This window comes from Diceros bicornis, chromosome 16, assembly GCF_020826845.1.
Source record: "Diceros bicornis minor isolate mBicDic1 chromosome 16, mDicBic1.mat.cur, whole genome shotgun sequence".
Classification (NCBI taxonomy): domain Eukaryota; kingdom Metazoa; phylum Chordata; class Mammalia; order Perissodactyla; family Rhinocerotidae; genus Diceros; species Diceros bicornis.
The window spans coordinates 36,340,042-36,367,915 of NC_080755.1; the positions used below are offsets into that span (position 1 = coordinate 36,340,042).

A 27,874-nucleotide genomic window follows, 5' to 3' on the forward strand; every position below is an offset into this window, starting at 1 on the left:
AACAGTGCCTGTCAGTATTTTTGAACCTCATTTCCTTACTCTTGTATTTCCTCACACTCTCCCCCCAAATTGTGGCTATTACTGGCTTCTCAAGGGCCTGGAGCTTCTCACTCCACATCCAAAGAGTTATCTTTCTGATCCTTCCTGCTCCAACTTTCCATAAAGTGCAATCGCTTATGTTCCATTCTCCGAGGGACATGCGAAGATCCTGAATGTGATAAAAAACTAATTCATGAAAAATAACAATGGTTTGCAGGCCAATTGTATAACATAGTGAGGTTTAAAATCAGAACACACTGAGTATTGTCTCTCAACCCTAACTAGCTGTGTGACCTTGAGCAAGTTATTTTATGGATTAAAGCTTCAGTTGACTCATAGGTAAATAGGTATCATAAAGGAGCTTATTCACGGGCTTGTGATGAGGAATAAATACAATTGCAAGTGTTAAATGCTTGGCACAGAGCCTTGCAAATACTAAATGTGTCATCAGCATCAAAATTAATATTGTTCTCAGATAAAATACTAGACTTTAAACAGAGCCCTTCAATGTTTTAGCTCAAAGAGGTGAATGATGATAAAAATTTCAGGCGCTAAAACTCGTTTATTTTTCGTGGTAGAAACAGACTTGAGATTCACCAAAATGAATTAAGAATGTAGGCACCCATTCTAAAAAACAAATGTGATAAGAAAGAGCTTTCGTCATCAGCATGCTGTCCTTTCAACTTTTTTAATGTGGTCTGAGGAGGAAGAAGAGCTGCCAAGTGAGAATGCTACTTCTCTGCCCCCCAGCACTAAACAAAAGCACTTGCATGATTTCCTTCAGGGTCTTTGAGAGTTTACTACTCTAGGAATCTTCACAAACTTCTCTGACCTATAGATGATGCACGTGCCAGCATCTTTGGGTTTTTTTTTTTAATGAAAGAAACAGAGACCAAAACCTTTAAATACTGATGCAATAAAAGCAGTACATGTAACCTGACCTTTAGTCTTAATTTTGGCACTAACAGCAATAGTTTATTAAAGTCAGTTTCTATGAATGTATTCACTTCTCAAATATCCTGATCCATCAAATGCTTGCCTTACAACTACACAGGTCAGTCACAGGATTAAAATAAAGTGCGTATTGAAAGCATTTTGAAAAGGAAAAACCACTCTCCAATTATAGGAATAATTATTTCCATCACAAACACCACAGCCAGAAGCCAAATTTGCATATCAACACTTCATTATTGGAGATGTTGTTACAGGAGTATTTTTAAAAAGATTGTAATTTGAGTTTTCACGGTTTTTGCACTTTCGGTGACTATCTTGTTTACTTACTTTTATCTAAAAGGAAAAGTCTGTCAAATCTGCTAAATTACTCAGTATTTAGCAGATTGGGTAGTATTTTTTTCGGTGACATTTGTAATGGTTGGGATTCACATCATTGCTAATCTGCCATTATCCAGGCTGACAGAGGGGTTATTTTGAACATCCCTTTATGAGATGCTAAGGACCACCTTTGAGCCTAGGAAAGTAGAGGCAGGGCCAGGAGGGTGAGGAGAAAGCCAATGTCAGCCAGCAGTGGAATCATGAAAAGCAATCATTCTAGAGAGAATCTGATTAACTTTTGCCTGAGGAAGTTTCCCTAATGTTCTCAAATTCACTACAGTCACTTATATAGCTCTCTTGACTGGCCTCCATTTAAAGATTAGGAATTCTGAGAAGTGGAACAAAGTTGATCATATGATCACTGATGATACACTTCCATCTCAGGGTGCTCCCTCATGCCACTTCCCAGAAGTCCCCCCGAAAAGTAAAGCATTGCCACTCTTCAGAGGAGTATCTGAAGGCTTCACCACCTATACCTCTCTTCTTCCTTTCTGTCAAGCATCTGAGAATAGATTCATATTTAGCTGATGAGATAAACTTGAATTCCTAACCCATAGTAATGTAACCAGATCATACTACACATTGCTTTTGAGAAATAGAAACAAGAAAGCAAGACAGCAGACCAGATGCAGGGGAGACAAATATTATAGCTCCTAAAAGGAGTTAGCTGCCACTTTAAGATGCTTAGACTTTCAAGTAAAACGTACCACAAATGTCTCCATAAAACACATTGCACTAAATCATAGGAACGTGTTTCTGCGTTAAGCATAGATTTATAAACATTGGCTCTATATGACACCTTTTCACTTCAATAAGACTTAAAATGCATTAAAAATCCAAATATATAAAACATTTAAAATAGAAGAAACTTTCTTTTAGTGAAGATTCTTACCTTAGCAAAAGGTTTTATTAGCAGGCTACTTTAAGCAGTCTAAAAATAAATCATTTACTGGAATAATAGACAATTAAAATCCAGTTCAAATTTAAGGTCACTGTGAATAAAGATGAAGAATTTGAAATTATAACTAAGCCACTGAATTTAGAGAATCTGATTTACAAAAATTTGATTTGCATGCAACTTCTAGGTAATATAATGTTGTACAAAGTGAGTCATGGCAATGGAATTGTGAGGTGATTGGCCTGGTCCCTGACTAGGTTTTAGTCTTTTAGTTTCTTCAGGAGTACTAAGGACAACTCTTTAGGGATCTCAGAGATGGGGCCATCATATATTGCCCATCAGGTCCTCGTAGTGTCTGACAACATGAGAATAAACTGTAGTGAGTTATGTGAAATCTGGTAATGAATCAGTCTAAACTAGACATGGCTTCTTCCTTATCAATTTTGTTTGTTTGGAGAAATTATGAGACTGTCTGAGGATCACAATGATACAGCAAGAGGAGCTTGAAGCAGATTGATGGTACATAGAAGTCATTTTTTTCTTTTAACACCAGATATGAGGCCTCTGTTTCTCATACTCATTCTTTTTTTATCCTCCCCAAAGCCCCAGTGTATGTGTATTTCATAATTGTAAGTTCTTCTATGTGATCCGCCGCCACAGCATAGCAACTGACAGACGGGTGGTGTGGTTCCACGAACGGGAAATGAACCTGGGCCACCAAAGCAGTGAGAGCACCAAACTTTAACCACTAGACCATCAGGGCTGGCTCATAAAGGAGGCATTTCTTGTTTAACCTGAGAAGTAGTGGCTTGTTTGATTCTGGAAGATAGAAAGTGTCCTGTTTTGATTATCTATTGCTGCATGAAAAATTACTCCAAAACATCGTGGTTTAGACAATTCTATTTTATTTGTCAATGATTCTGTGGGCCAGAAATCCAGACGAGGCTCAGCTGGGAAATTTTTCTGTTCCATGTAGATTGGCTATGGTGTCTTATGATGTTACAGTCAAATGGTGGCTTTGCCCACATGTGTGGTGTCTTGGCAGGGACAGCTGTGAGGCTGGGTATCACTTTGTCCCCATGGGTCTCCACATGGTTAACTTGAGTTTCTTTACATGGTAGCTGGACCCTAAGAGTGAGTATTTCAAGTGGCAAAGGCAGAACCTGAAGAACTCTTAAGGCTCAACCTCAGAAGTTATACAGCATCACTTCTACTATTCTCTACTGCTCAAAACAAATCACAGGGCCAGCCCAGATCCAAGGAGATGGGAGAAACAGACTGCCTCTTGATGAGAGAGTGGTAAGAAACTGAAAAGTAGCATATGAGACGTGATATCTTGTGATGGCTAACACAATCTACCACAGGACCTCAAAGATTTTTAGAAAAATCATGTGCATCATATCTTTCTCATAATGCTCAACGTGAACCTTGGAAAGCAGCCATGCCTGGTATGTATTCTCAGAGGAAAAGACGAAACTAACAGATAAAATTGGCACTCACCTGACGGAACTGTTCCAGGTCAATTTTGTTTCCCACCAGCACCAGGGGAATTTCATAGGTGTGGCGGACCTGAAAAATGAGCTCTTTAAACTTGGCAGCCTCCTGGAATGATTGGCGGTCAGTGATGGAGTAGCAGATAATGAATCCCTCCCCACCTCGCATATACTGCTCTCTCATGGCTGTGAATTCTGCCTGCAGGAAAAGAGCAAAATTGTTATATAATTTAAAAACAGTGAAGCTAACATAAACATCAACAAAATTAAAGGTCAAACGTCTACAAATTATGAGACTAAGTAGTTTGGGTAGGAATTATCTAGAAGTGTGTTTGTGGGCTTTGCTTGTAGAAAAGCAGTATTGAGGTCTAAATGTACCATATGAAATTTGAATGTTTTAAACTGTTCAGAGTGTTTAATTATAGGAGATTTAATTTAAGAGATCTTGGGAGAGAAATGTTAAATAGCAGATTTACTCATGAACTTTTGGGGATTATATACAGATTATGTACTTTCAATAGTCTTCCACTTAATGAAATCTTTCCTAATTTTAGGAAACAAAATATAAAATTTGTATATTCTAAACATTACTACTAAAGGAAATAATTTTCTCCTGAAAAATATGAAAACAAACTAGAATTTAACTTTGATTATCTTCGTGAATGGAGGAAGTTATTAGCATAAATAATCCTAGACCTAGTTATATGTTTGGGTATTCTTAGATTTGTCTCACTGAGGGGTATAAACACAGGGATTTTGCTTGCTGGATCCTGGGTCAATTTTTACATTCTGTTGACTCCTTCATCCTCTTCTCTCTCTGCAGAAAAGGACAGGACCACCTTTCACAACGTACCAATGTCCCGACCTTTTTTATGTTGCATGGCACCTGAACTACAATTTCCTGGTAATTGAAAATTCAATATTTAGTCTGAATTGCAATCTGAAACATTCCTTTCAGTATGAAATATCTAGTTTAATTAATTATTTTTCTGGATCTATTGTTAAAATTACAAGAGCTAATGAGATACATATAATGGAAAATATAAAACTTAGACTCTGGTTATAGAACAAGCCATGTTAAACAATAAAAGGACAACGTAAGAAGGTTTGTGACTTGTACAATTTGTGAGATGAGTAATCAAATAAAGGAAGACTCACATGAGCTTGAGCTGTATTTGAAGACTTTGAGGAGATGTGAATTCTTTACCCAGCAAAGAGTTTACAAATATTACTAAAATGCCCTGCTTGGAGTAATTGTCTACACAAATGATAATTTGATTAAACATGACTTGACTTTTGAAAGGTAGGAGAATTTACATAGATCCAGAAATTTTGGAGAACTAGGCTTACAAGTCCAGAGAGAGTCATAAAGTTAATAAGGCCCTGACTTAGTGGGTGAATCTCAAATTGTTTTCAGTCAATATGGAATGCATACAGTATCACTGGGTTCAACCAATCATTTCGAAGTTATAAGAACTGGAGCCCAGAGAGGAAAGAAGACTTGTCCAAAAACGGACAGCCAGCTAATGTAGAGCTGGTTTGAATAATTCATATTATCTGACTCTCACTATAACAATTTACTTAATATTCCATTTTACTTTAATTCAATCCTAAATTTCACCATGTGAGTGAAATGTACTAACATGGGAGAAAAAAAAATTCCTACTAGACATCACAGTTTCTTCATCTCCAAAAAAAAAGGTTAGACTATAACATATCTGAGGTCCCTCATAGTTCTGACATTCTCCGCTTTTGAAAACCCTATGCTTCAATCAGAATCCCATATTAGTATGGATCAACTAGAGAAGTATGGATGGAAATTGCTAACCGATATTTCCCAAACTTGTAATGATATTTTTCAAGTAGAAATGATACAATCATCATAGAAATATATGTAATCTTTAAGAAAATATAAATAGATTTGTTACAACAGTTGTATATGATTGAAACCATGACAAAAATGCGAACTAAGTGGACAAGATCTATTTTACAATTTACAGTTCACTCTACTTGCCAATTATTATTTTAAGTATTAAAATTCTTTATTTTTACTTGTCTAATATTTATCGAAAATACACATGGCAAAATATTTAAATGGTACATAAGTATATAAAATTTAGTTTTCTTCCTATCTCAAACTCCCAGTTTTCCTTCCCAAATGCATCACAGTTAATAGTTTATTGATCCTTAGAGAAATAGTTTGCGTATTCACAAACATAGACATTTACATTCCACCTCAACACACCTTTTCAAACTCAAATGGGAAAATAATATATACAATTTTTATTTTTACCCTTAATTAAAATTTAATAGCCCTAATATACCTTGGAGACCATTCCATAGAAGCATATGCAAATATTGCTTATTCTTTCCATGGATGTATCATGATTCCTTGTATGCGTGTACCATAATTTATTTAACTGCTTGCCTATGAACAGGCATTTTGATTTCCTCCTTTTATTCCTATTACAAACAATGCTACGATGTATATTTTTAAACATACGTGTTACACCTGAGAGATTTATATACACCTGAGAAGTAGTATTGCTAGATCAAAGAGAACACACATTTTTACGTTTGAGAGAGAGCACCAATCTCACCACCAGAGACATTGTACCAATAACACTCTCTCCAACATTATATAAAATTGCTTGTTTCCCCTCCTCACCAATGCTGCTTATCAAATTTTTCTACCTTTTATTAATTTATTTATGAGTTATATTGAGCATCTTCTATGTTGTTATTCATTTACAAATTTTCTTCTAGATATGGATTTTATTATGTTGTAAGAAATGAAGTAGCTTTTCATTTTTGAATTGGGAATTTTTAAAAAAAATTTGGACTGGAGAAGCTTCTTTCTAAGTGACATAAGGAAAAAAAACAATAAATTTGACTACTTCAACAATACCTACACATAGAGAAAAGACTAATAAATTTGAAAAAATCCAACAATCTATTAGGAAGATAGGCAAAGTATATGAAGGTAAAATTCACAGAGAACAATACTAGATAAATGAGTGAATATCCAATCGTGCTGGTTAACCAGACCTAAAGTCACATATATATCATAGTAGAAATAGATATATCGGGCCTTGCATCCAATCTCAATTGGAATCTCCAGGTATAAGATTCTAGCATTAGTATATTATTTTTTATCTTTTGTGAGGAAGATTAGCCCTGAGCTAACATCCAATGCCAATCCTCTTCTTTTTTGCTGAGGAAGATTGGTCCTGGTCTAACATCCATGCCCATCTTCTCTACTTTATATGGGACGTCGCCACAGCACAGCTTGACAAGTGGTGCGTCAGTGCGCGCCCGGGATCCGAACCTGCGAACCCCGGGCCGCCGAAGTGGAGCGCAGGCCCTTAACTGCTGAGCCACCGTGCTGGCCCCTAGCATTAGTATTTTAAAGATCTCCTTGGTTGATTTTGCTTTGCAACTCTACGTGGGGGCACGTAACTCTGCGTTTATGTTCAAAAGTTGTCTTTATAATCTGAGAGTACAGAATATGGGAGGCACAGTACACGATTTCCAGGTCTGTTACTCACTTAGAGCGTGTCTTCTGACAAATCACCTAACCCCTCAGCACCTCAATTTCCTTCTTTGTTAAAGTGGGATTAAGACACACATGTAACCTGATTTACAGGGCCATAGAAAGGATCAAATGAAAGAAGAGATGTGAAAATGCTTTGATGAATTTTTAAAACACCATACAAATTAAGCCTATTATTATCTCTGGTACAAATCCTGCAGAATATAACCTTTCACTGGGAGAACAGGCATAAAATCCTCTTTGAGCTGCATTAAATATAAATGCGGAAGTATGTCTCAAATATGCTTAATCAGAAAATTATTAAGTTTTTTCAAATAGGAGATTCTTTCCACCAATTAAACAGATATAATTAAGTTATCCCAGTGAATAGAGAGGCTGCTTCCTCTTAGCCGACCGTATCCATATCAGCTCTTCTCACGGCATGCATATATGTGTGTGTGTGTGTGTGTGTGTGTGTGTGTGTTTTACTTAAAGATGCACTGGAGGCTGGTGGGGCCCATTGAGTTGAGCAGAAGCTCTGCAGCTATGTATCGACTCATTAATAAATGATACTAAAATCGCTTTATAAGGAAAAACGCAATGTTCAACATGTTGCTTCCGTAGTCATTCACCCATGAATTAAAGATCCCTGTGCTTTATGTTCTGAGTATCCTGAATGTTAATATCTTCTTCATTTGCTTCCTGCTATAAATGAAACTTGTTGGTTAATTATTCAGTAACATTACTAGATTCCATTTGCTATCCATAAGTAGCAAAATATCTATGAAACAGACCCCCTGTGTAAAATGTGACAAACATAAACATTTCTAATATTTTCCAAGCTATTCTGAGTATAACTCTGCAGCTTGATCAGTGCCCTTTGATGTGCTTCCTTGTATTAAAGTAGTGTGAGAATTCTCTTAATTATGTAAATGAGGAAAGAATTTTTCATTGATCTCATAGCCCAGTTTCTAGATTATCAGACTAATTATTCTGAGCAGGTATTTGGAAACTTAGGGACTGAGCTAGCTCTCCATTGCATTCAACTAGTGGTACTGCATTGTATGAAAGCCTCACGATTTACTAAACGCATTGGCACTACAGTCAGACCAGCCTTCAACTGCTTCCTAGTACAATACACACACACCATTGTCTATACTGGTTGCTAACCCCAATAATCACATCTCCACACCAAATTTATCCGCCCAGTACAAAAAAAGTAAATAAAAAAGATAAGTCAGTCATGCAGCTAATGCTCTGCCAAGTGGTGGGATATATAAGAAGTAAAAAAAAAGTATGTCCCTGGTCCCTGTCCTGGTTGGAGAAACAAAACTAGGCCAGGATATAACAAATGACGTCAGTTAAGTGCTAAATGATCCATGGGGGTTCAGAGAACGGAAAGAGCAGTTTGCAGAAAGAAGGCAAAGAGGGCTTGGTGGAGGAAATGAGATGTGATATTTTTTCTTAAATTTATTATTTGTGAAGAGCTCCTCAACTTTCATGCAACCTCACTTCCAAAGATTATGTATTGTCACCCTGAAACAACCTTTAATGATCCAAAGTCAGCATTTGCATGGCAGTTAAACATCTGGGTCCTGCATACCACTCAACAGTTCAGTTTTTGGAGGCTGTCAGAGGAGCAATATGGTTGTTGTTGCTGTGGTTTGCATGTTTTTAAAGAATAAAAAATAAAAATATCATGAGAGTTATGAAAGTGTAGGTATCATAAATTCACTATAATTGATGGAAAGTACAAAGATTGGAATCAGTAGGAGAGGTGGTTCTTTAGTCTCAATCTGACGCCTTAAGAAGGTTGAGAATGTTCAATTGAAATGGAAATGAACAAAGAGCTTTTATAAATGCTGATAATATATTGTTAAAGATTGTGTCTAAAAGACAAAATATAATTATGGAATTTATATTATTTTGTAGTTTTCAGAGAACATAACCATCTTCATTGTTATAAATTTATCTGTCATCTGTCTTTCAATATTTGACACTCATGTACTCTCAGGAACGCAGTACATCACAGAATCCTGCCTAACTCATTCATCAAATATTTATTGAGCCCTTACCATGTGACAGACATGTAAGTTTTGAGATGGCTTAAAATAATACGTTTAATAAGACAAAATATGGATAAATATGGAAAAGAACAAATAGAAATGAGAGCATCAAAACCAAGATAAAGTGAGAACATGGAGTTTGATAGGAAAGTTTGACTCAGCTTCTAGGCAACCAGAGCTACAATGGAAACGAGATCAATTACCTCACCTCTGTGGTCAATAACAACGACATACTAATGTGCCAGGTGACATAACACTCCCCCTAAGCGATTACAGCTGAAAGCAATTTCTCTATGGGGCTTCAGATAAAGGGCAATATCCTCAATGTCAACAGGATCTTAGTAGCAGCTTTCCTAAGACTAAGTGTTTGAATGCATTTTTCAATGTAAGTCTCACTAAACATTTTTGTAGACTTACTCAATGATACGACTCACTTTTGCTAAAGTGAGATAGCAAAAAAGCTGTTTCATAGAAATAAGAGTTTGTTAAGATTGAGGATGAGGGTTAAAACCTTTTGATTTTAATGCTCGAAAAACTAGGAAGACAGACCCCCCCAGATTCTGATGTAGTGTTGAATACTGGGGGATGCAGGCTACCTGGAATCTGGCTACAATGAAGATGACTCCTGTGAAAGCTCTTGCATCAATACAACTCAAAAACAAAACAAAACAAAACAAAACAGAACGCTATGGTTGCAATGCAGGACTGACTCCTTGAACTCTGGGGCCCAGTGCCAAATGAAAATGTGGGGCCCTTTGTTCAAAAATTAAGAATTTCAAGACAGCAATGGGAGAGCATTAAACCAAGTACAGGGCCCTTCTGAGCAAGGAGCCCGGGGCAATTGCACTAACTGCAAGCCCATGAAGCCAGCCCTTTGAAATGGTATAATCACAAAATAGCAGCCAGTAGCACATGCGAGGAGAACTCCAAACAGAGGTGCCTAGGTGGGTCTCCCAGAGGAAAAGGCAATAGCAATTCTGCTCAGAAGCAAAGTCACTACTGAAGCCTTCTGACCCCAGTGAGGGGCACAAGACTGGATAGTGATGGATGTGCAAGGTGGCATGTAGTGTGGGGTTGTGGAGAAAGTGAGAGACATGTGGTGGTAGACTGGGATATATACTTTAGATGGGAAATGTTGTTACAGAAACAAGCATAAGTATGGCTCATGTAACAGGGTGACATGGAGACCAGCGCGGTGGTGTAGTGGTTAACTTTGTGTGCTCTGCTTCAATGGCCTGGGGTTCGCAGTTTCGGACACCGGGCGCGCACCTACGCACCGCTCATCAAGCCATGAGGTTGTGGCGTCCTGCATACAAAAATAAAGGAAGATTGGCATGGATGTTAGCTCAGTGACAATCTTCCTCAAGCAAAAAGAGGAGGATTGGCAACAGATGTTAGCTCAGGGCTAATCTTACTCACCAAAAAAATTAAATAAAATAAATAAATAAAAGGGTGGCATGTTCCTGTTGTTGAGTGAAGTCAGATTATTGAAAGCCCTGACAACCAGGTTTTGGATTTGATGTGATAGTAAGCCAAGAACTGAAAAGAATTTTTTTGGGAGGAAAGTAACATACAGTTCTATTACAGTAGAACCGGTCCGGCAAAAGTAGGAGTAATGGAGAGAAGAGAAGTTGAAGGAATGGGGGAAAAAAACCTTGCAAGCTTTTGCAGTAATCCTGAGGCGAGTTTCCAAGGGGGAAGAAATAGAAAAAATACTTGAATGAGAGGTCAAAATACAGAGAAATGGAGAGAAGAGAACTATTTCTAACATTTCAAGGAAGAAAGACTTGATGCCCAACAGTTTGGGCGTAAGCGAGACAGGAAATGGAAAAATGCCCCCGCTTATTGGTGACTCAATCAATAATTCCAGGCAATATCTTGGGCTTATGCACATGCCCTACCTCTGTGGTTATATTATTAGTTCCCACATTAGATAGCAAAAAATAGAAGTGTAGGGATATTAAATGATATATGTAATATCCTAGAGCTAACAATTAGGAAATCAGAGACACATCATCTACACTGATGCCCCAAGGAAAGGAAGAATTAAATTAAATGTGGCTCCAAGTATTCTAGTTCTGAAGCCTGGAAAACAGCAGAAGTAACAGAACAGAAACTGATTGAGAAAGTATATAACTTAAGGTCTGTTATGTCTCATACAGATTTGTGCTTGTTTAGTTAGAGTCAACCCTAGACACCTAAAACAAACAATCCACAGGTAACTGGAAATACAGTTTATGTGAGAGAATAAAATCTGAATGGGGCAGGGGTGAAAGCCACAATCAGGGCAAGTCTTTTGGATTGATTACAGCTACAGGAATTAGGGCATAAAATTAACTGGTCTGAATCAGTTTGGGGGGACAGGGATTCTTTTTGTCACTTTTTGTTTTTTGAGATCTGGAGCTTTGTCCCACTAAGAGTATATTTATCAGTTTTAAGGGAGATTTTATGAAAATAGTTTTTGATGAGTGTCTTCTAGTTTTGTTCCTCTTGCCAAAAATGCTCAGTACTTAACTATTTCCAGATTTTGGCACTTATATCTCTTTCTTTGTATTGTAATTCATGTGCTTTACTCTCATTCCCATCACTAGACTCTAAATTACCTGAGATAAGGACTATTCAGCATCACACTCTCCAAAGCACTGGGGACAGTGCCTGGATCAGAGCCCAATAGATAATTATATTATCATTTGGTTAATTACTTACTTTAAGCTAAATGTTTTTAAGTAATGTTACCATTCCCTGGCTGATACACATTCTAAAGAGAGTGAGGTTTGGAGGTTGGAGATAAAAGAAAAAGGGAATCAAATCTCTAAACGAATAAAGCTTTTATTTATTTACTCATTCTCATATATGTAAGGCCAGGTCTAATTTAGCTTTTATGTAAATGTATATTATACTGAAATCTGCATCAATTAAAAAGCAATTTAATGTTTCTTATTTCATTCTCTACCTTAAATCATTTGTCTTATTCTAATGAGAGAAGATAGATGTATCTTGCTGTCTTTGCATCAAATTTCTTTTCCATAGAAGTCTGTTTGCCTTCTCCTCATCTATTTGACTTGTACTTCCTCAAAGACTTAAAGTTTCATGGCTTCCTCTTGTGGTACAAATCCACTAAAAGATATTTCTTATAACAGCTAGTTTCCTGTTTATCCTGGAGGTCATTCATACTAGGAGCTGTTTTCCTGCTGAGAAAACCTGCAGGAACGCATCTTGGAAGAAGGCAGCATAACTGTGTTGTGAAAGAATTTCATCCACCGCATTTTAGTCGTTCCCAATGTGATACTGAAAGGATGATCCCAACAAAAATACAGTGAATAAGAAAATCCACATGGAAAAATTGTATATGCTAATGAGGGAGAGCACATGATAGGATACTACTATAAATAAAGAAAAATGATATGTGATATGCTGTAAAAAGCCTATCACACAAAATTCATATTTCTATTGGCTAAATGGAAAAAAATAAATTACTATTTGGTTCCTCCCCAGGTAAAAACCAAATCATCTTGTTTTGTAATACTTAGAATACCTTGTCTGCAGAGAATCCTAAAATTTTATAGTTGTACTGTTGAGAAGCCAGCACTCCCTCACCACATAAATGAGGAAAGTGATGCCCAAAGAAGATGTATTTGTCCTTCATAATATTAGAATTACAATGACAAAGATTCCTTCCTTGACCAAATTCTGCTTAGGCTCCCCTGAACTTTTTAAATAGCTGTCAACTTTTGGACTTTCATGTTCATTTCTACATTGTCCAATTTTAGAAAGAATCCTGCTATGTTGGTTTAGCCAGAATCTTCCATCCCTCATGGTTGGGTTTACCAACCTCCACCATCCTTCAGGTGATGTATGATCAACCTGGCCTGTCTTCAGTAAGAATTCTGCTAGGACAGGTTAGCCAGAATCCCCCCTCACCCTTGATGTTTCCTACTAGTAATTTTCCATCCACTTATCCTCACCCTGCTCCTTGGCTATAAATTCCCAATTTCCCATGTTGTGTTTGGAATTGGATTTTGTTCTACACCGAGGTCTCCTTTCTGCTATTGCAATAGTCTTTAATAAAATGTGTTTTTAACATTTTAACTACTGTCCAGCTCTAATTTTTCTTTAAGAATCAGGCAGAGGTTATGAGGTAACTGACCCTTGTAAAGTGCTGGTTATACCTCTCCTTCCAGCTTAGTCACAGCCTCCTGGATGGCTGCACTAACCCCAGGCTCTCTCTTTTCCAATCAATCCATCATTCATTTATTTCCCTGTCCAACTAATCTTCTTTAAGCACTACATTCATTATGCAGCTCTTCTGCCTCCAAAGGTCCAATGGTGCCCATTTGCTTTCACATCAAATCTATACTCATCTGCCTTATTTTAAAACCCTGTATAATCTGATATCACGCTGCATATCCAGCTTTATCTTCAATTAATCCTGAATATGCACTCTCTACTCTAATGGGGTCACCTCTCAAGGCTTAATCACATTAGTTGTCTCCTCTCACCATTGTGCCTTCGTGGACATTGTTCCCCGCACTTGAACTTTTGCTAGCTAATAGAGAACGTAACGATTATTGGCTACAACCCTTTTACTCTGCAGATGAGAAAAATCAGGGCCCAGAAAATGCTGATGACATCATTTGCTCGTAGCTAATTAAAACACAGCCAGGTCAAAAAACCTAGTCTTCCAATCTCTTTTACACTGTGTAGGAAGCTGCCCTTCCTTCTCCTCCAGCAGCCTGAGTTGCACACACTCTTCATAGTCAATTACATTCTTTCTTCGTTTATGAATCTATGCCTAACAAACACAGCCCTAATTGATAATTATTCTGTATTGTATATTTTCATCACTTATGAACCAAAAAATTAGCAATTAATTATATCTTTCCCATATAGTTATTATTTAAGTGAGTTAGATTTGAGTCATCAAATAGATTCTGGGGGTCAACATCAAGGCTTAAACTGTGTTTAGTGTTTATATTGCCCACTAGATTTTGGATATATGAAAAATTTAATTAAATTTCTGCTATTTGAATGGATAAATGCTGTTTCAGATAAGTTAACTGTTATGCAGGCTCTACAGAGAATGTATACATTCTAGAATAGAGATAATAAGCAAGCTTCTAATACTATAGGAGTTTGTGAAGACATATGAGATACATTTTCCTCAATCAATTTTTTAACAAAATTTGAAGGAAAAAGTTTTGAAAATTTATACTTTTAGAGGACATGTCTGCACGAGCAAAATCAGAATTTTTGTCAAGTCAGCCAACATCTCTCTCTTTTCAAACTGTTAGCAAACTTGTATCCAGTATATTAATAAAAATTTGAAATGCATAAAAATCACTATTTGCTCCAAATTATATCAACCTCCTGCAGTAACTGTGCTCTACCAAGCAATTTGGTTACACAGAAGTAACTGTGCTTCATTCCACTTTTAAACTCAGTGAGTTCCTCAATAACATACAAAACATTGTAACACTAGTTTCGTAATTTTAGAATCATTTTCATCTATCTAAGATGTAATAATTTAAAATTAAATATTCATCTACAAATATTCCAAAAAACATGTTTATAGCATAAAGTTAAAGCCAAGAAAAATATGGAAATAATAGTGAAAGGTAAAACGGTAAGGAAAACTGAATTTTAAAACTATCAAGTTTGGTTACCACGATAATATTGTTTGCAAGATACCTCAAAATGGAATCAATGGGGAAGATAATAGTTCTTGTGAATTGTAAGTTTCAATAGTCAATAAAAAAGCATAGTTATTAATATATGTGCATATAACCTACATGTTTTATTATTTTATTTTTTATTTATTTATTTTTTTGGTGAAGAAGATTAGTCTTGAGCTAACCTCCGTTGTCAATCCTCCTCTTTTTCCTGAGGAAGACTGGCCCTGAGCTAACATTTATGCCCATCTTCTTCTGTTTTATATGTGGGATGCCTGCCATAGCATGGCTTGATAAGGGGTGCATAGGTCCATGCCCAGGATCCGAACCTGCAAACCTTGGGCCGCCTAAGCAGAGTGCATGAACTTACCCACTATGCCACCGGGCCAGCCCCAGGGTTTTGTTATTTTAAAAAAGCACTGTGGAGCCAGCCTTGATGCCTAGTAGTTACAGTTTGGCGCTCACCACTTCAGCGGCCCAGGTTCACTTTCTGGTCACAGAATGACACCACCAGTCTGTCAGCAGCCATGCTGTGGCAGTGACTCACATAGAACTAGAATGACTTACAACTAAGATATACAACCATGAAATGAGACTTTGGCAGGAAAAAATAAATAAATAAATAAAAATGCACTTTGGTGCCCAGCACATGTAAAAATTTGAAGCAATCATTTTCTGAAATCATCTCTATTGCAGCAATATATAAAAAATGAAAATTTGCTCTTCAAGATGGTAGAAAATTTTTGTCCTTTCCCTCACAAAATGCAATTGTAATCCCAGGGTTTTAAAAATATCCATAATATCATTGGAAAACAAAATGATGGCAACAGTATTTCAAAATTTCTAGAAAATTAAAGGTGAAAGCAGAAAAAAAAAAAAAAAGATTATTGGAAGGCTTCCTAATGAAGTCTTAGGAATCTTCAAATACCGAGTCACCAATATATAGAAAAACTAAGAGTGGGGCAGGGGACAGTTATCTGGGTAATTAAATAAAGGAATAGCTAGGACAAATGACACCCTTTCCCCCCACATTAGCAGGTATGGCTTTTGCCCCCTCATCAAAGCTCTGATGATCCTATTAAGGAAGGTGGAAGACCTAGCTGGGGGATATCCTAGTGTGGATGTTGGAGCCTAAGAAGGGGACCAGAACAGATGCGGAGGTGATTCTGAACTGCTTCACAAGAGAGTAGGGTAGGCTAGAGGTGAATGAACGAGGATCCTGCTCAGATGGGAAATGTACTAATGGAATTCTCTACATCATCCCTAGAGCAAATACCTCTTCCCCTCTTGCCTTTTTATGGAAGTCTACTGCCTGCTAGCCTTTCAGATTTCAGCATATACTGACGCTTCAGGACTGGTTAAGTGCCATGATGCCCTGGACTGATCTATCGTAAGACATAATAGATAGTGTCAATGCAGTTGTCTGTCGTACCCCAGCTGGACTCTAAGATCCATGAAGGTAGGGGACTTGTCTAGTGTGTTTATCCTTATATAGATATCATGCAATAGCATCTGATATATAGTATTAGACATATCATATGTTGAGTAACTAATAAATGAATTAACTTTTAAAATCACAGTATCAGGTGCATTATCACTGAACTGGTGAAATTTTCAGGATGCATAAAACTTCCATTTGCCAACCAGCTTTTGTCATAACAAAAGTAGAACCCAAATTTCCAGTCAAATTGGGTAATATTAGGGAAGTTCATTTAGGTATTTGAAACAGAGGTAAGTACAAGAGGAGTTTTTTTTTAATTCAGGAAACATGAATATGGACCATTCTCAGAAATTTTAGACTATTGAAGTGAAAAATCTGAGACATTACAAATTTTTCTGACCTCCCACTTTTCCTGACTCCTTGCCACTCTACGATCTCCATATTTTATAAATTATCATACTTAGAACATCAATATAACACTTAAGTATGTATTTTTATGTTACATGTAACAGTCTTATCACTCCAAATCCACATCAGGGTCAGAGTACTGGTGATATAATGAGGAGAATATGATTTAAGAACCCTATAAACATGACTTTGGATTTGGTGGGCAAATTTCTTCACTTTGCTAATCATCTATTTGTTCATCTGGAATATAGAAAATCAATGCCTCTTTAATACCACCAATGTGAACATTAAATGATATAACATGTCATTATATATAAAAATGCTTTATACTATGTTTGGTTCTAGAATGGTTTGCCACTGAAAAATACTAGCTATATCCCTCCTATCATTTTTTTTCCGTCCTCATAGAAACCAAAGTAACAAACCCTAATTTCAATGTTTTATTACTAAATAATTTATTCACCAATTTTATTTGCAAAGTCCCTGAAAACATGTCTGCTTCAATATGCAGTGTCTATGTGGAGAGTACTCTTATCAGAGTGATTCTAATACTATGTTTTATGCTACTTGAACTTCAGAGGTATATCAGAGAAGCTGATGAAGGGGAAAGCAAGAGCTTGACTCTCCTGGCAATATGGTGGCCGGTAGGCTGGCATGCGTGGATTCAGATAAGAAGGAGAAAAAAAAATGTTAAGTAGGAGATGTGCTCTAGAGAACATCAAATCCATCTGCAAGGCTGATTTAGTTATCAACTAACCACAAAGCTTCTTGCTCAACATATCTCAGGGTTGGATCCAATTTGCTCAGATCTAGATTGGCTATAAAAGAGAGTAATACCAGGGAGTTATACCAGTTGCAAACAGATAAAAGTACATTGATTGGGGAAACATAAAAGCTAACCCAATCTTATCACAGAACCCAGGAAATAGTAATTATGACTATTTAGGGAGGTAATAGGATAACTAAAACCCTTCAGGAGGCAAGGGATTGGCCATGTTGTTATTCGAGAGGCAAACGTAGGATGGGGCCAAGGCCTCAAGAATTCTCTGCCTATGACAGAGGACTCCAATGGCTGTAGAAGATTGCCTTCTATTAACAAAATTCAGGATCAGGCACAGAGTAAATAAATGAGAGGTGTTCAAATATAGGTGTCGAGGTATTCCAAGAGTTCAGTATTTAACACAGAGGTAATATGATTGATGTGAGAGAAAAAGGAAAAAACAAAAGCAACTGCGCTCCACCTGACACAGTAGATGTTTGAAATTCTGTATTTGAAAGTTATACATGAGAAAGGAGATAATGTATTGAGCATGACTGATGGGGCAAAATAAGGGGAAGAGGATAATGAGAGAAAATAAAAGCAAGGGACTTTTAAGCAACACACGCAGAAAATCTGATGGTAGAAGTGCCCGTGCCAGAGATATTTGCAATGAGACAGAATAAGCAGGAGCTCTTGTATTTCATGAGATTTCTATCCTAGCTGGGAAAGAGCAAAATGACGGTATAAGGTAAATCTCCCCTAGTTTTCAGGATTCAGTAGGGAGTACCACACTTCACGGGGACTTCCAAAGTTTGCAAGTCCTTGCCTCCTCTCCCCTAAAAATACTGTCCTTCAAAGCCGTTGAAGGAAGACTTGACCGGATAACCAAGTTTCAACTTTAAAACACACTGTAAGAGATGATTTTGCTTCCACAAACAGCAAACTCTCTACTCCAGTTAAAGTTTAGCATTATTAACTGAAGAATGATCCAAATGCAGAAAATATTCTATTCATATTTAGGCAACAACAACAAAAATCAATAGAAATGTTAACCTACTCTGATAAAAGATTACTAGTAACACACATGATAGATTACTTCTGATTTGCTTGGAAGAGATTAAGTAAAACAATTAACTTAGAAATTTTGTAATCGAGTCATTAAGTATACAAGAAAGCAGATGATTTAGAAGTATGAAAACTTGCAGAGTTACAACTAGCAATAGGTCAGAGAGGGGGATTGAGCACGGGGCTCTGGAGCCAGACTGCCTGGGTGTGAATTCTGACTGCCACCTTATAGCTCCCCAAGAATTTGCTTTTTCATCTGTGCAATGGGGTTAATGAAAGTACCTACCTCATAATGTGGTTGTGAGGATCAAGTGAATTCATATGACTAAAGCTGTGTGAAGATCTCACCTTGTAAAGCACTTCTAAGAGTTCTGACACAGTAAGACCCAATACATTTCAGCTGTTATAATATTGCTTCTCCTACTGGGTCTGTTTCTTCTGCTTAACCCGAGAGAGATCTAGTGGTTCATTCATCACAAATGGTCAAGAGTGGGATGCAGAATTTGCAATCTGGATTTGCCTCTTCAATCACCTATTTTAGGCTGACCGAGTTGCAAAGGAGTCTAAAACCACAGATAATTCTTAAAGAAGGAAATTTTACTTCTCCCTTAAAACGATTTACTAATGCTTAATCCAGTATTACTACTAAAAGAAAATACCTTCTTTAAATTTAAAAATTGTTTTATTTCATATTGATTCCAAATGCTTGTTCTTTATTTCAAGTAAAAATACCTTTATAATTTTTTTTTAAATCCACTGAAGTAGCATTAGTATTCATTTCCAAAAACTGAACTGCAATTCTGGTTACAAACACAATTCTCCCTTCCAACACTATGCTAGCAAACAATATGACCTCTGATAGCTCTTGGCACATCATATAATATAGAAAACAAAATAAAAACACTTCAATTTTTTAAAATTTCTGTAAGTATAATAGTTTGAATGTAATGACTAGAGCCAGAAGGATTTGCTTGAGAGGATTTCACAGAAGTCCAGGGCGATTTGCATTAATCTGACCATTCTCTATTGTCTGCTTTCCTGAATGAAGGTCTTATAGGTATAAATCATATAGATTAACACTCTGAGAAGCAGCAAACACAGATGTTTTAATGCATTTGTGAAAGTTAATGTAACTAAAGCTGAATAACAATGGCTCAGGAAAGATACATTTTAATGCCCCGATGTATTTTGCGCGATTCTCTGTGCCTCAAATTCGCTTTTCATTCCTCAAAGTTCAGTGTAAATATTGCAGGTCACATCTTCTCAAGCTTCTATTCAAAGTAGAAATGCTCTCTTAGATTTTTGAAGTCTCACATCATGTTTATATATAATCATGTGTACACACACACACACACACACACACGCCAATCTACGCTCTCTGTTGTATGGCAGGCTGCCTGGTAAGATGCCTGTGCACTGCCCTTAGTAGGTCCTCCACAAATATTTGTTAAGGAAATGAGGAATCACACATTCTACAAAGCCCTTTACAGTTTATACAGCTCTCTCATAAGCTTTGTTTCTTTAATACAACGGTATTGAAAGGTATCAAGAGTTGCATTTTATAGATTAAAAAAATGAAGCTCAAGGATATTCAGTATTTTGACCAAAGTTACACAGTTAGTGAGTGGAATGATTTGAATTTAACCACTTGATGCTAATTCTGGTGCACTTCCCACAATAACACGCTGGTAAATTTGCTGATTCTTGGAGCAACAATGCCATTTGTTTTATCGTACAAAATCCCACTAGTGTAAGACTTTAAATGCAACTCTCTGATAGTGTAAACCAGGGTCCTATTTATTCTTAGTTTATAACTTGGAAAATTGCATTCATTCTGTCAGGCTTGACACTCAGGCTTCTAACACATATATTTGGCTTACTGACATTATTCAGCAGAAGGGGAGTTTTAAACCACATCTAAGGGAGAAAAGGAATAGTTTGATCTTGAATGTGGGGAAGAGATATCCAGACTGAGACTTTACAGAAGCAAAAGAGAAATGAGCAAGTGGTGTATATCATTTTAAGCAGATTTGCATGACTGAAGCCAAGAGCTTCTGTCAGGGAAGAAAATAGACTGGCTGTACATAGATTCGGGTTAGGAAACTGTCAAGATGGTATGATTTGAGGGACACTAAAAGCCATTCCCTTGCCTAAAAATACTTTCCCTACTGACCTCCCTCCTTGCCCAGTACTACTTATTTTTCTGAGTTAGAGCATAAAAAGTTTCTGTTTACAGCCAAGTCCATTTTCTAAGAGGGATGAAACTTTCATTGTTTGCTGCTCATAAACATAATATGGGTGGTTGATTAGCAAGGGGTAATGAATTTCTTAAAATAGTGCAAATAAATCCAGAATAAGGCATGTAGACATGTGTTTCTAAAAATACCTTCCTTGAATTCATTGTTTTTGTTACTCACCTACCCATTTACAGCACTGGCCATAGCAATCATGGATAGATACTCAGAAATTGAAGAACAGTCTCCAGATGTCACAATCTCACATGCATAACATTCCATGGGAAACAGGGTATCGTTGACAGAACAGAAACTCTACCACTTATTATGAGATCCTTGTTGGTTTGCAACCTCAGGAGTTCCCTGAGTGAAGTCTAAAACTGGTCCCCATACATGTTGGGAGAGGAGAGACCAAAGAAAGGGTCAGGACACTCCAGATTGGTAGGTGGCGATTTCAATAAGCAAGGGAACATGTCTATGAGGCTCGTCTTGGGCCACCACAAGGTGAGTAGATCTCTGCAGCACCTGCCAGAATCTTGAGTTTATAGAGGCCTTAACTGCGTTCAATCGCATATATCACCCAGATGGTCTCAATAACACGTTTCTCTCTTAAGGCTGTGTCCTTGAAATATCTCCCCCTACAGGAATGGTGGGCAGAACACATATTCCAAGGACAGGGGAGGCAGGGGAGGAGCCTCTGATTGCTTGGGTCCAGCTCCCACGTAGACCAGAAGTCAAGTCCTCATGATGACCTATTTCAATAATCCTGAGTAAGCAATAGTGCTCAAAGGCTCAGTTTCTCCATTTTCAGAAAAGGTAAAGATAATCCCTATCCTTCCTAACAAGCAGGATTGTTGTGAATGAGTTACATCAATTTTCTATGGGGGAAAAAGTACTAAACAAATGTAATACATTACTATTTGCTTAAAAAATACCAATATCTACCTCTTTAAGCAGAATTAAGAATCAACATTTATTTCATAGTTACTATCAGTCAAGTGTTATTCTGATTATGCTAGATAAATATACATATACACACACACATTTTCATGTATCATTTTGGTTATTTTAAGAACAACCCTGTGAAGAAAAGACTAAGGAACTAAAGAGAAGAGAAACTAAGGAACAGGAAAGTTAAGTAACTTGTCCAAGATCACACAGCTAGTTAGTGGTAGAACTGGGATTATTTTGATAGATATTTTTATTTCTCTCATTTTCAGCTGCTCTTCCTTCTCCTACACTTGTTCCTTTCAGGTCTGGAATCAACACAGCATTCAGAGTGAGCCTCTTAAATGTAAGCCAGATCAGTTCCCTTCCCTGCTCAAAACTGCCTAATGGCTCCGCGTGTCAAGGCTCCGCATGTCATTCAGCAGAAACAACAGCGTCCTGACAATGGCCAGAAGGCCTTATGCAGACTGCCCCTCATCCTTTACGTCTCTGATCACGTCTCTTACTACATTCCCCTTGCTAATCCCACTCTGGCCACACTGGCCTCTTCTCTGTGCCTCAAATATGTGGGTCAAGCCCCTGCCTCAAGGCTGGAGCATTAGCTGGTCCTTCTGAGATAGGCAGGAAGCTAGATATGAGATGGGAGAGAGGTCACTCCAGCAGGTGCAGTGTCCTCATTACCAGGCAACAGCTCTTCCGACATGCAACACTCCCCCCGACTCCAAGGTCACTCTACCAGGTGCAGTGGCTCTTTGGACATGCAGCACTCCCCCTGATCCTGACGGAGAGTAGCCTCAAGCCTCCTTGTACTCTCATTTGCATTGCGCTTTTGACCTCCCTTGAGGGGGATCACCGCCATGACAGTTCTAGAGATGCCTACGTAAGGAAAATATCTTCCCCTCGTGACGTTGGGGTGAAGACAATGCACCAAGTGGTCCACATTCCAAGACCCTACCCCCCCCAGGACTCCACATTCCAAAACTACCGACCGCCACAACTTCAGAGCACTTGCTCACCTCGAGCCTGCCTGAGGTGAGCTGTGTACTTTAGCTTTCCTAATAAATCCTCCTCTGTTAAAACTTCTGCTGTGTGTCCACTATCAAATTATTTTATATCTGTGGCCCAAGAACCTCGGACCTCACTGCACTGATGTGATGGGTGCCGGTGACACTTCTGTCTGCAGATGTCCATATGGCACACTCCCTCATCTCTTTCAGGGCTTTACGCGAATGTTATCTTACAGAAAGACCTTCTCCGACCACTTTATTAAAACTTTGTCCCACGCCCACTTCCCTTGCTTATTTTATCTCCATAGTTCCTATCTCATCTAACAGACCATTGAGTTTGTTTGTTTGTGTATGTTGTTTATTGTCTGTCTCCTCCACTACAGTATAAGCTTCCTGGGGTCAGAGATTTGTGTCCCTTTATTTGCAGCCGTACCCTCTAGTCCCTAGGCTATGCCTGGCACAGGGCACATGATCACTGAGTCTGAGGAAAGGGTGACTAGCCTGGTGGGGCCTCACGATTTGGAGAGCCAGGGCACGTCTCAATGAGTCAGCCTCTGCTCATCCCCAGTGTACTGTTTTCACATGGTAAAGAGGCCCAGAAATCTGGACTTTTGTGGGTATTTCCTGGTTTTAAGATTGGAGAATTATTTTAAAAAGTTTTTTGTTGTTGTTTTGTTTTAGCTCCTCAAACCAAACAAACCCTATATGGACAAGGACAAGTATGTCCACAAGTCACACTTTGGGGGCTCTGCTCTGAGCCTCTGAGATGCTAAGAGTCCTTTCAGATCTAACACTCAAAGATTCCACATAGGGCCCATTGATTGGATCACACTTATTTCCATAAAATGTATAATTTGTAAGAGCCCGTGTGGGGGATCAGAGTTGGCCACCCCAAAATGTGTCTCTGGCGTGAGGATTATTTTGGGCTGGTTAATTTTAAAAACTGCAGACGTAGGAAAAACCTCCGAAAATAAAGTAAAAGTAGAAGTTATCATTTGCAAGAAACATTTGTAAGGGAAATATCTATTTGTAAAGATATCTGCCTCTCTGTACCAGGAAGAAGGGGGGATGACCTCATCTCTAGAAACTCTTATCTACGCAGATGGTGAGGACTTAAATCTGCACAATGACCTTACTCTTGTTTACTATGCTTTTCTGGTAATCTCCCATAACTGACTCTCCCCACCCCCAACATCCTCCTTTGTCTTTAGCTGAAGATGGTATTTAAGATGAAATCCTCTGTTATTTTGGCGTGTTACTCAGTTCTCAGTTTTCCCATGTACACATGTTATAAAGCTTTGTTTGATTTTCTCTGTTACTCTGTCTCATCTGCATTTAATTCACAGCCCAGCCAGAAGGACCCAGAATGGGTAGAGGAAATCTCTTCCTCCCTTATACTAGTATTTCCTATCATCCTAGGAGAGATTATATCACTTCTGGAAAGTCTCTCCACTGAGCCTTCTAGAAGATGCAGGAAGGCACTCACAATGGTTAAAGGAATTCTGAGAGTGATGCTCTTAATTATTGCAGACTAATAAAATTCAAGCATTAGTTTGTGGTTTTTTTTCTGTTTTGTTTATAAAATAACATTTCTCAACATTTTCCTTAATAATTAACTACATTATTGCATTGTGGTAGATGTCTAACTTTATTTTTTCTCAAATGCAATTTCTTTCCATCTGATAACTTTGGCACTTGTACTTTATTACATATTTTATAGGTGCAATTATGTCACTGACCTTTTAACATTAACTTAAACTGCTCATTGATATCTATGCCATAAGAGATTTTCTGCAAAGGGTAATCACATTCTACAAACATGCATAGCTGATGAGTGAATCTAACTTTTTTTTTTTTTTTAAATTCTTTTCTTGTCCCATGGGAGAGAAAATGTTGGGATATCGGTTTAACCCTCATTTACGCATAGGACTCTTTTCTGAAGAGGCAAAACAGACTGGTAAGTTTCCTTCTGTTAGAACATCGCAGGCTGAATGTGCCTCTGAGAATCTGTGTGCCAACACTGTGTGCACTGGGTGTATGTTTTTGACACTGGAGGCCTACATGAGCAAACACAGGTTTTGTGTCTGTTTCCCCACAACAGAATAAACATAAGTTTATTTCAATCAGGCAGTGATGAGGTTACATTTGATATTGTTATTGATGTAATTATTTTGTTTTAAATGTGATCTTTCTTTAACTTCTGGTCTTTTATTCTTTTTTTAAAAAGCATATTTTATTTCCTTCTCAGACTGGTGCAAGAACTCATTTTTATCTAATCTTTGAAGAATTGTGTTTACAAATTAAGCAAGCCACACAGAGCAAATCTGACAATCAGATCAAATCAGTTGATCAACAAATAAGAGGCAAAAAAATTAATCAAAACATTAGTTTATTGATTCTAAGCCAGTTGTACCATTTGACATATTTGCATGAAAAAGCACAGAAAAGACGAATATCAGATAAGTTGGGTTGTCGTAGACAAAGAAGTACTGATTTGGTAATGTTTTTATTTGTTTTTTAATTCTTTTACAAGAAATCATACAAAAGCAAATTTAAAAACAAATGGGACTACATCAAACTAAAAAGCTTCTGCACAGCAGAGGAAACCATCAACAAAACGAAAAGACAACCTAACAATTGGGAGAAGATATTTGCAAACCATATATCTAATAAGGGCTTAATCTCCAAAATATACAAAGAACTCATACATCGCAACAACAAAAAACTAACAAACGAATTGAGAAATGGGCAGAAGACCTGAACAGACATTTCTCCAAAGAAGATATACAGATGGCCAACAGACAGATGAAAAGATGTTCAACATCATTAACTATCAGGGAAATGCAAATCAAAACTACAATGAGATATCACCTCACGCCCATCAGAATGGCTATAATTAACAAGACAGGAAGCAACAAATGTTGGAGAGGATGTGGAGAGAAGGGAACACTCATACACTGCTGGTGGGAGTGCAAACTGGTGTAGCCACTATGGAAAACAGTATGGAGATTCTTTAAAAAATTAAGGATAGAACTACCATATGATCCAGCTATTCCACTGCTGGATATTATCCAAAGAACATGATAACACCAATGTGTAAAGATACATGCACCCCTGTGTTCATTGCAGCATTATTCACAATAGCAAAGACTTGGAAGCAACCTAAGTGCCCATCAAAAGATGGATGGATAAAGAAGATGTATATACACAATGGAATACTATTCAGCCATAAGTAATGATGAAATCCAGCCATTTGTGACAACATGGATGGACATTGAGGGTATTATGCAAAGTGAAATAAGTAAGAGGGAGAAGGTCAATATTGTATGACCTCACTCATAAGTAGAAGATAAAAACAACAACAAACAAACACACAGTGACAGAGATTGGATTGGTGGTTACCAGAGGGGAAGAGGGGAGGGAGGAGGGTAAAAGTGACGATTAGGCACATGTGTGTGGTGATGGATTGTAATTAGTATTTGGGTGGTGAACATGATGTAATCTATGCAGAAATAGAAGTATAATGATGTACACCTGAAATTTATACAATGTTATAAACCAATGTTACCTCAATAAAAATATAAATGAGTAATAAATAAATGCTAACAATACTTTGGATGCACATTTTATGTAATGGCACACTATCCTTTAAAACAAAACTAAAATTTTTCAAATATAAAATTAAATCAACTGACCATGATATGTAGATACTATGAAAAAATATAATAGATTAGTCTAAAGGGGTACAAACTTGCAAGCTGAGATGGCATTGTTGTCAAAAAGTCAAGCTTTTGGCAGACTCCTAATGTAAACCAGTGGTTTGGAAAATTCATCAGGCATCAGCATCACCTGGAGGGCCTCTTCACACCCAGATTGGCGGGCCCAGAATTTGCATTTTTAACAAGTTCCCAGGGGATACAGATACTGCTGTTCCAGGCCCCACACTGAAAATCACTGATGTAGCTGATGTGTTTCTACATCCCTCCTTTTTGGTAAGTCTGTTACAACTCTATTACACACAACACAAAACAAAATCTTGTATTGGGGAAGCAGTCTACGCTCTTTTAAAACCTAGTGAATCTAACATTTCCTATCAGTTATTAAACTAATTTACATGGTAATTTCTTGAAATACTTGATTTAATCATGTATACTGTACCTACAATTCAGAGAGATTACCGTTGGTGAAAGATTATTTTCTTATTTGCTAATGAAGATATTATTTCAGGGATAGAACAGAGTGTTCTTGCTAGACAGTATGAGAAGCTCTACAATCTGAATCTTGCCAACTTTGTCTAGTTCTTTGTTCTTGTTAAGGGAGTTGTAAACAACTAGGAACTAGGAATGACCAAGGATAATATATTGTCCTAAAAATCTCAAAAATATCATTCCTGCTACAGAAGGTTTAACATAAACTACTCTGCCAGTTCAGAAACGATGTAAATAAAAGTGGAATCAATCAGTTAGGATCCAAAGATAGTGAAGAAAAAAACACACAGGGGTCAAAATTAGCCCTGAAAATCCCTTAATAGCCTTGAATTTCCTGACCTAAGCTCTTAGAAGCTCAAAAGAAGATGGCCTTTTTAATTTTTTTTTTTTTTTCCTTCTTGGTTCTAGACTTTCTTTGCCTGGCAAGAGGTACTTTGGACAAGAAAGGATCTCTCTCTTCTCTCTCATATTTCAATATGAAAAGTATGACTACAAAGATAAGGAGACCCTACAGAATTTCCAGTTGAGCAGACCAGGAAGTGATTCATGGAAGAGCTAGATTTCTGTTAAGTCTTGACCCAGGGATAGAATTTAGACAAGTAGATACAGGGAAAACTGACCCCACAGGAGCTCACAAGAGTATTCCAAAGACAAGGAGGTTGGAAACTGAGATGCATAAATGACTAGTGGTTCCACTTGGAAAGAAGGCTTAAATGAGAGCAAACTGAATTCCTTTGTCTTGAAAACAAGGTTGACAGCTGGACTGATTAATTC

General features: G+C 37.5%; 1 protein-coding gene across 1 annotated transcript in view; it reads right to left on the reverse strand.

Moving 5' to 3' along the window:
* RIT2 (Ras like without CAAX 2) overlaps positions 1 to 27,874 on the reverse strand; it is a 280,748-nt gene that overhangs the window by 176,252 nt on the left and 76,622 nt on the right. The window contains exon 3 of the mRNA XM_058557031.1: positions 3,770 to 3,961. Coding sequence (XP_058413014.1) covers positions 3,770 to 3,961 — 192 coding nt within the window. The remainder of the gene's footprint in view (positions 1 to 3,769; positions 3,962 to 27,874) is intronic.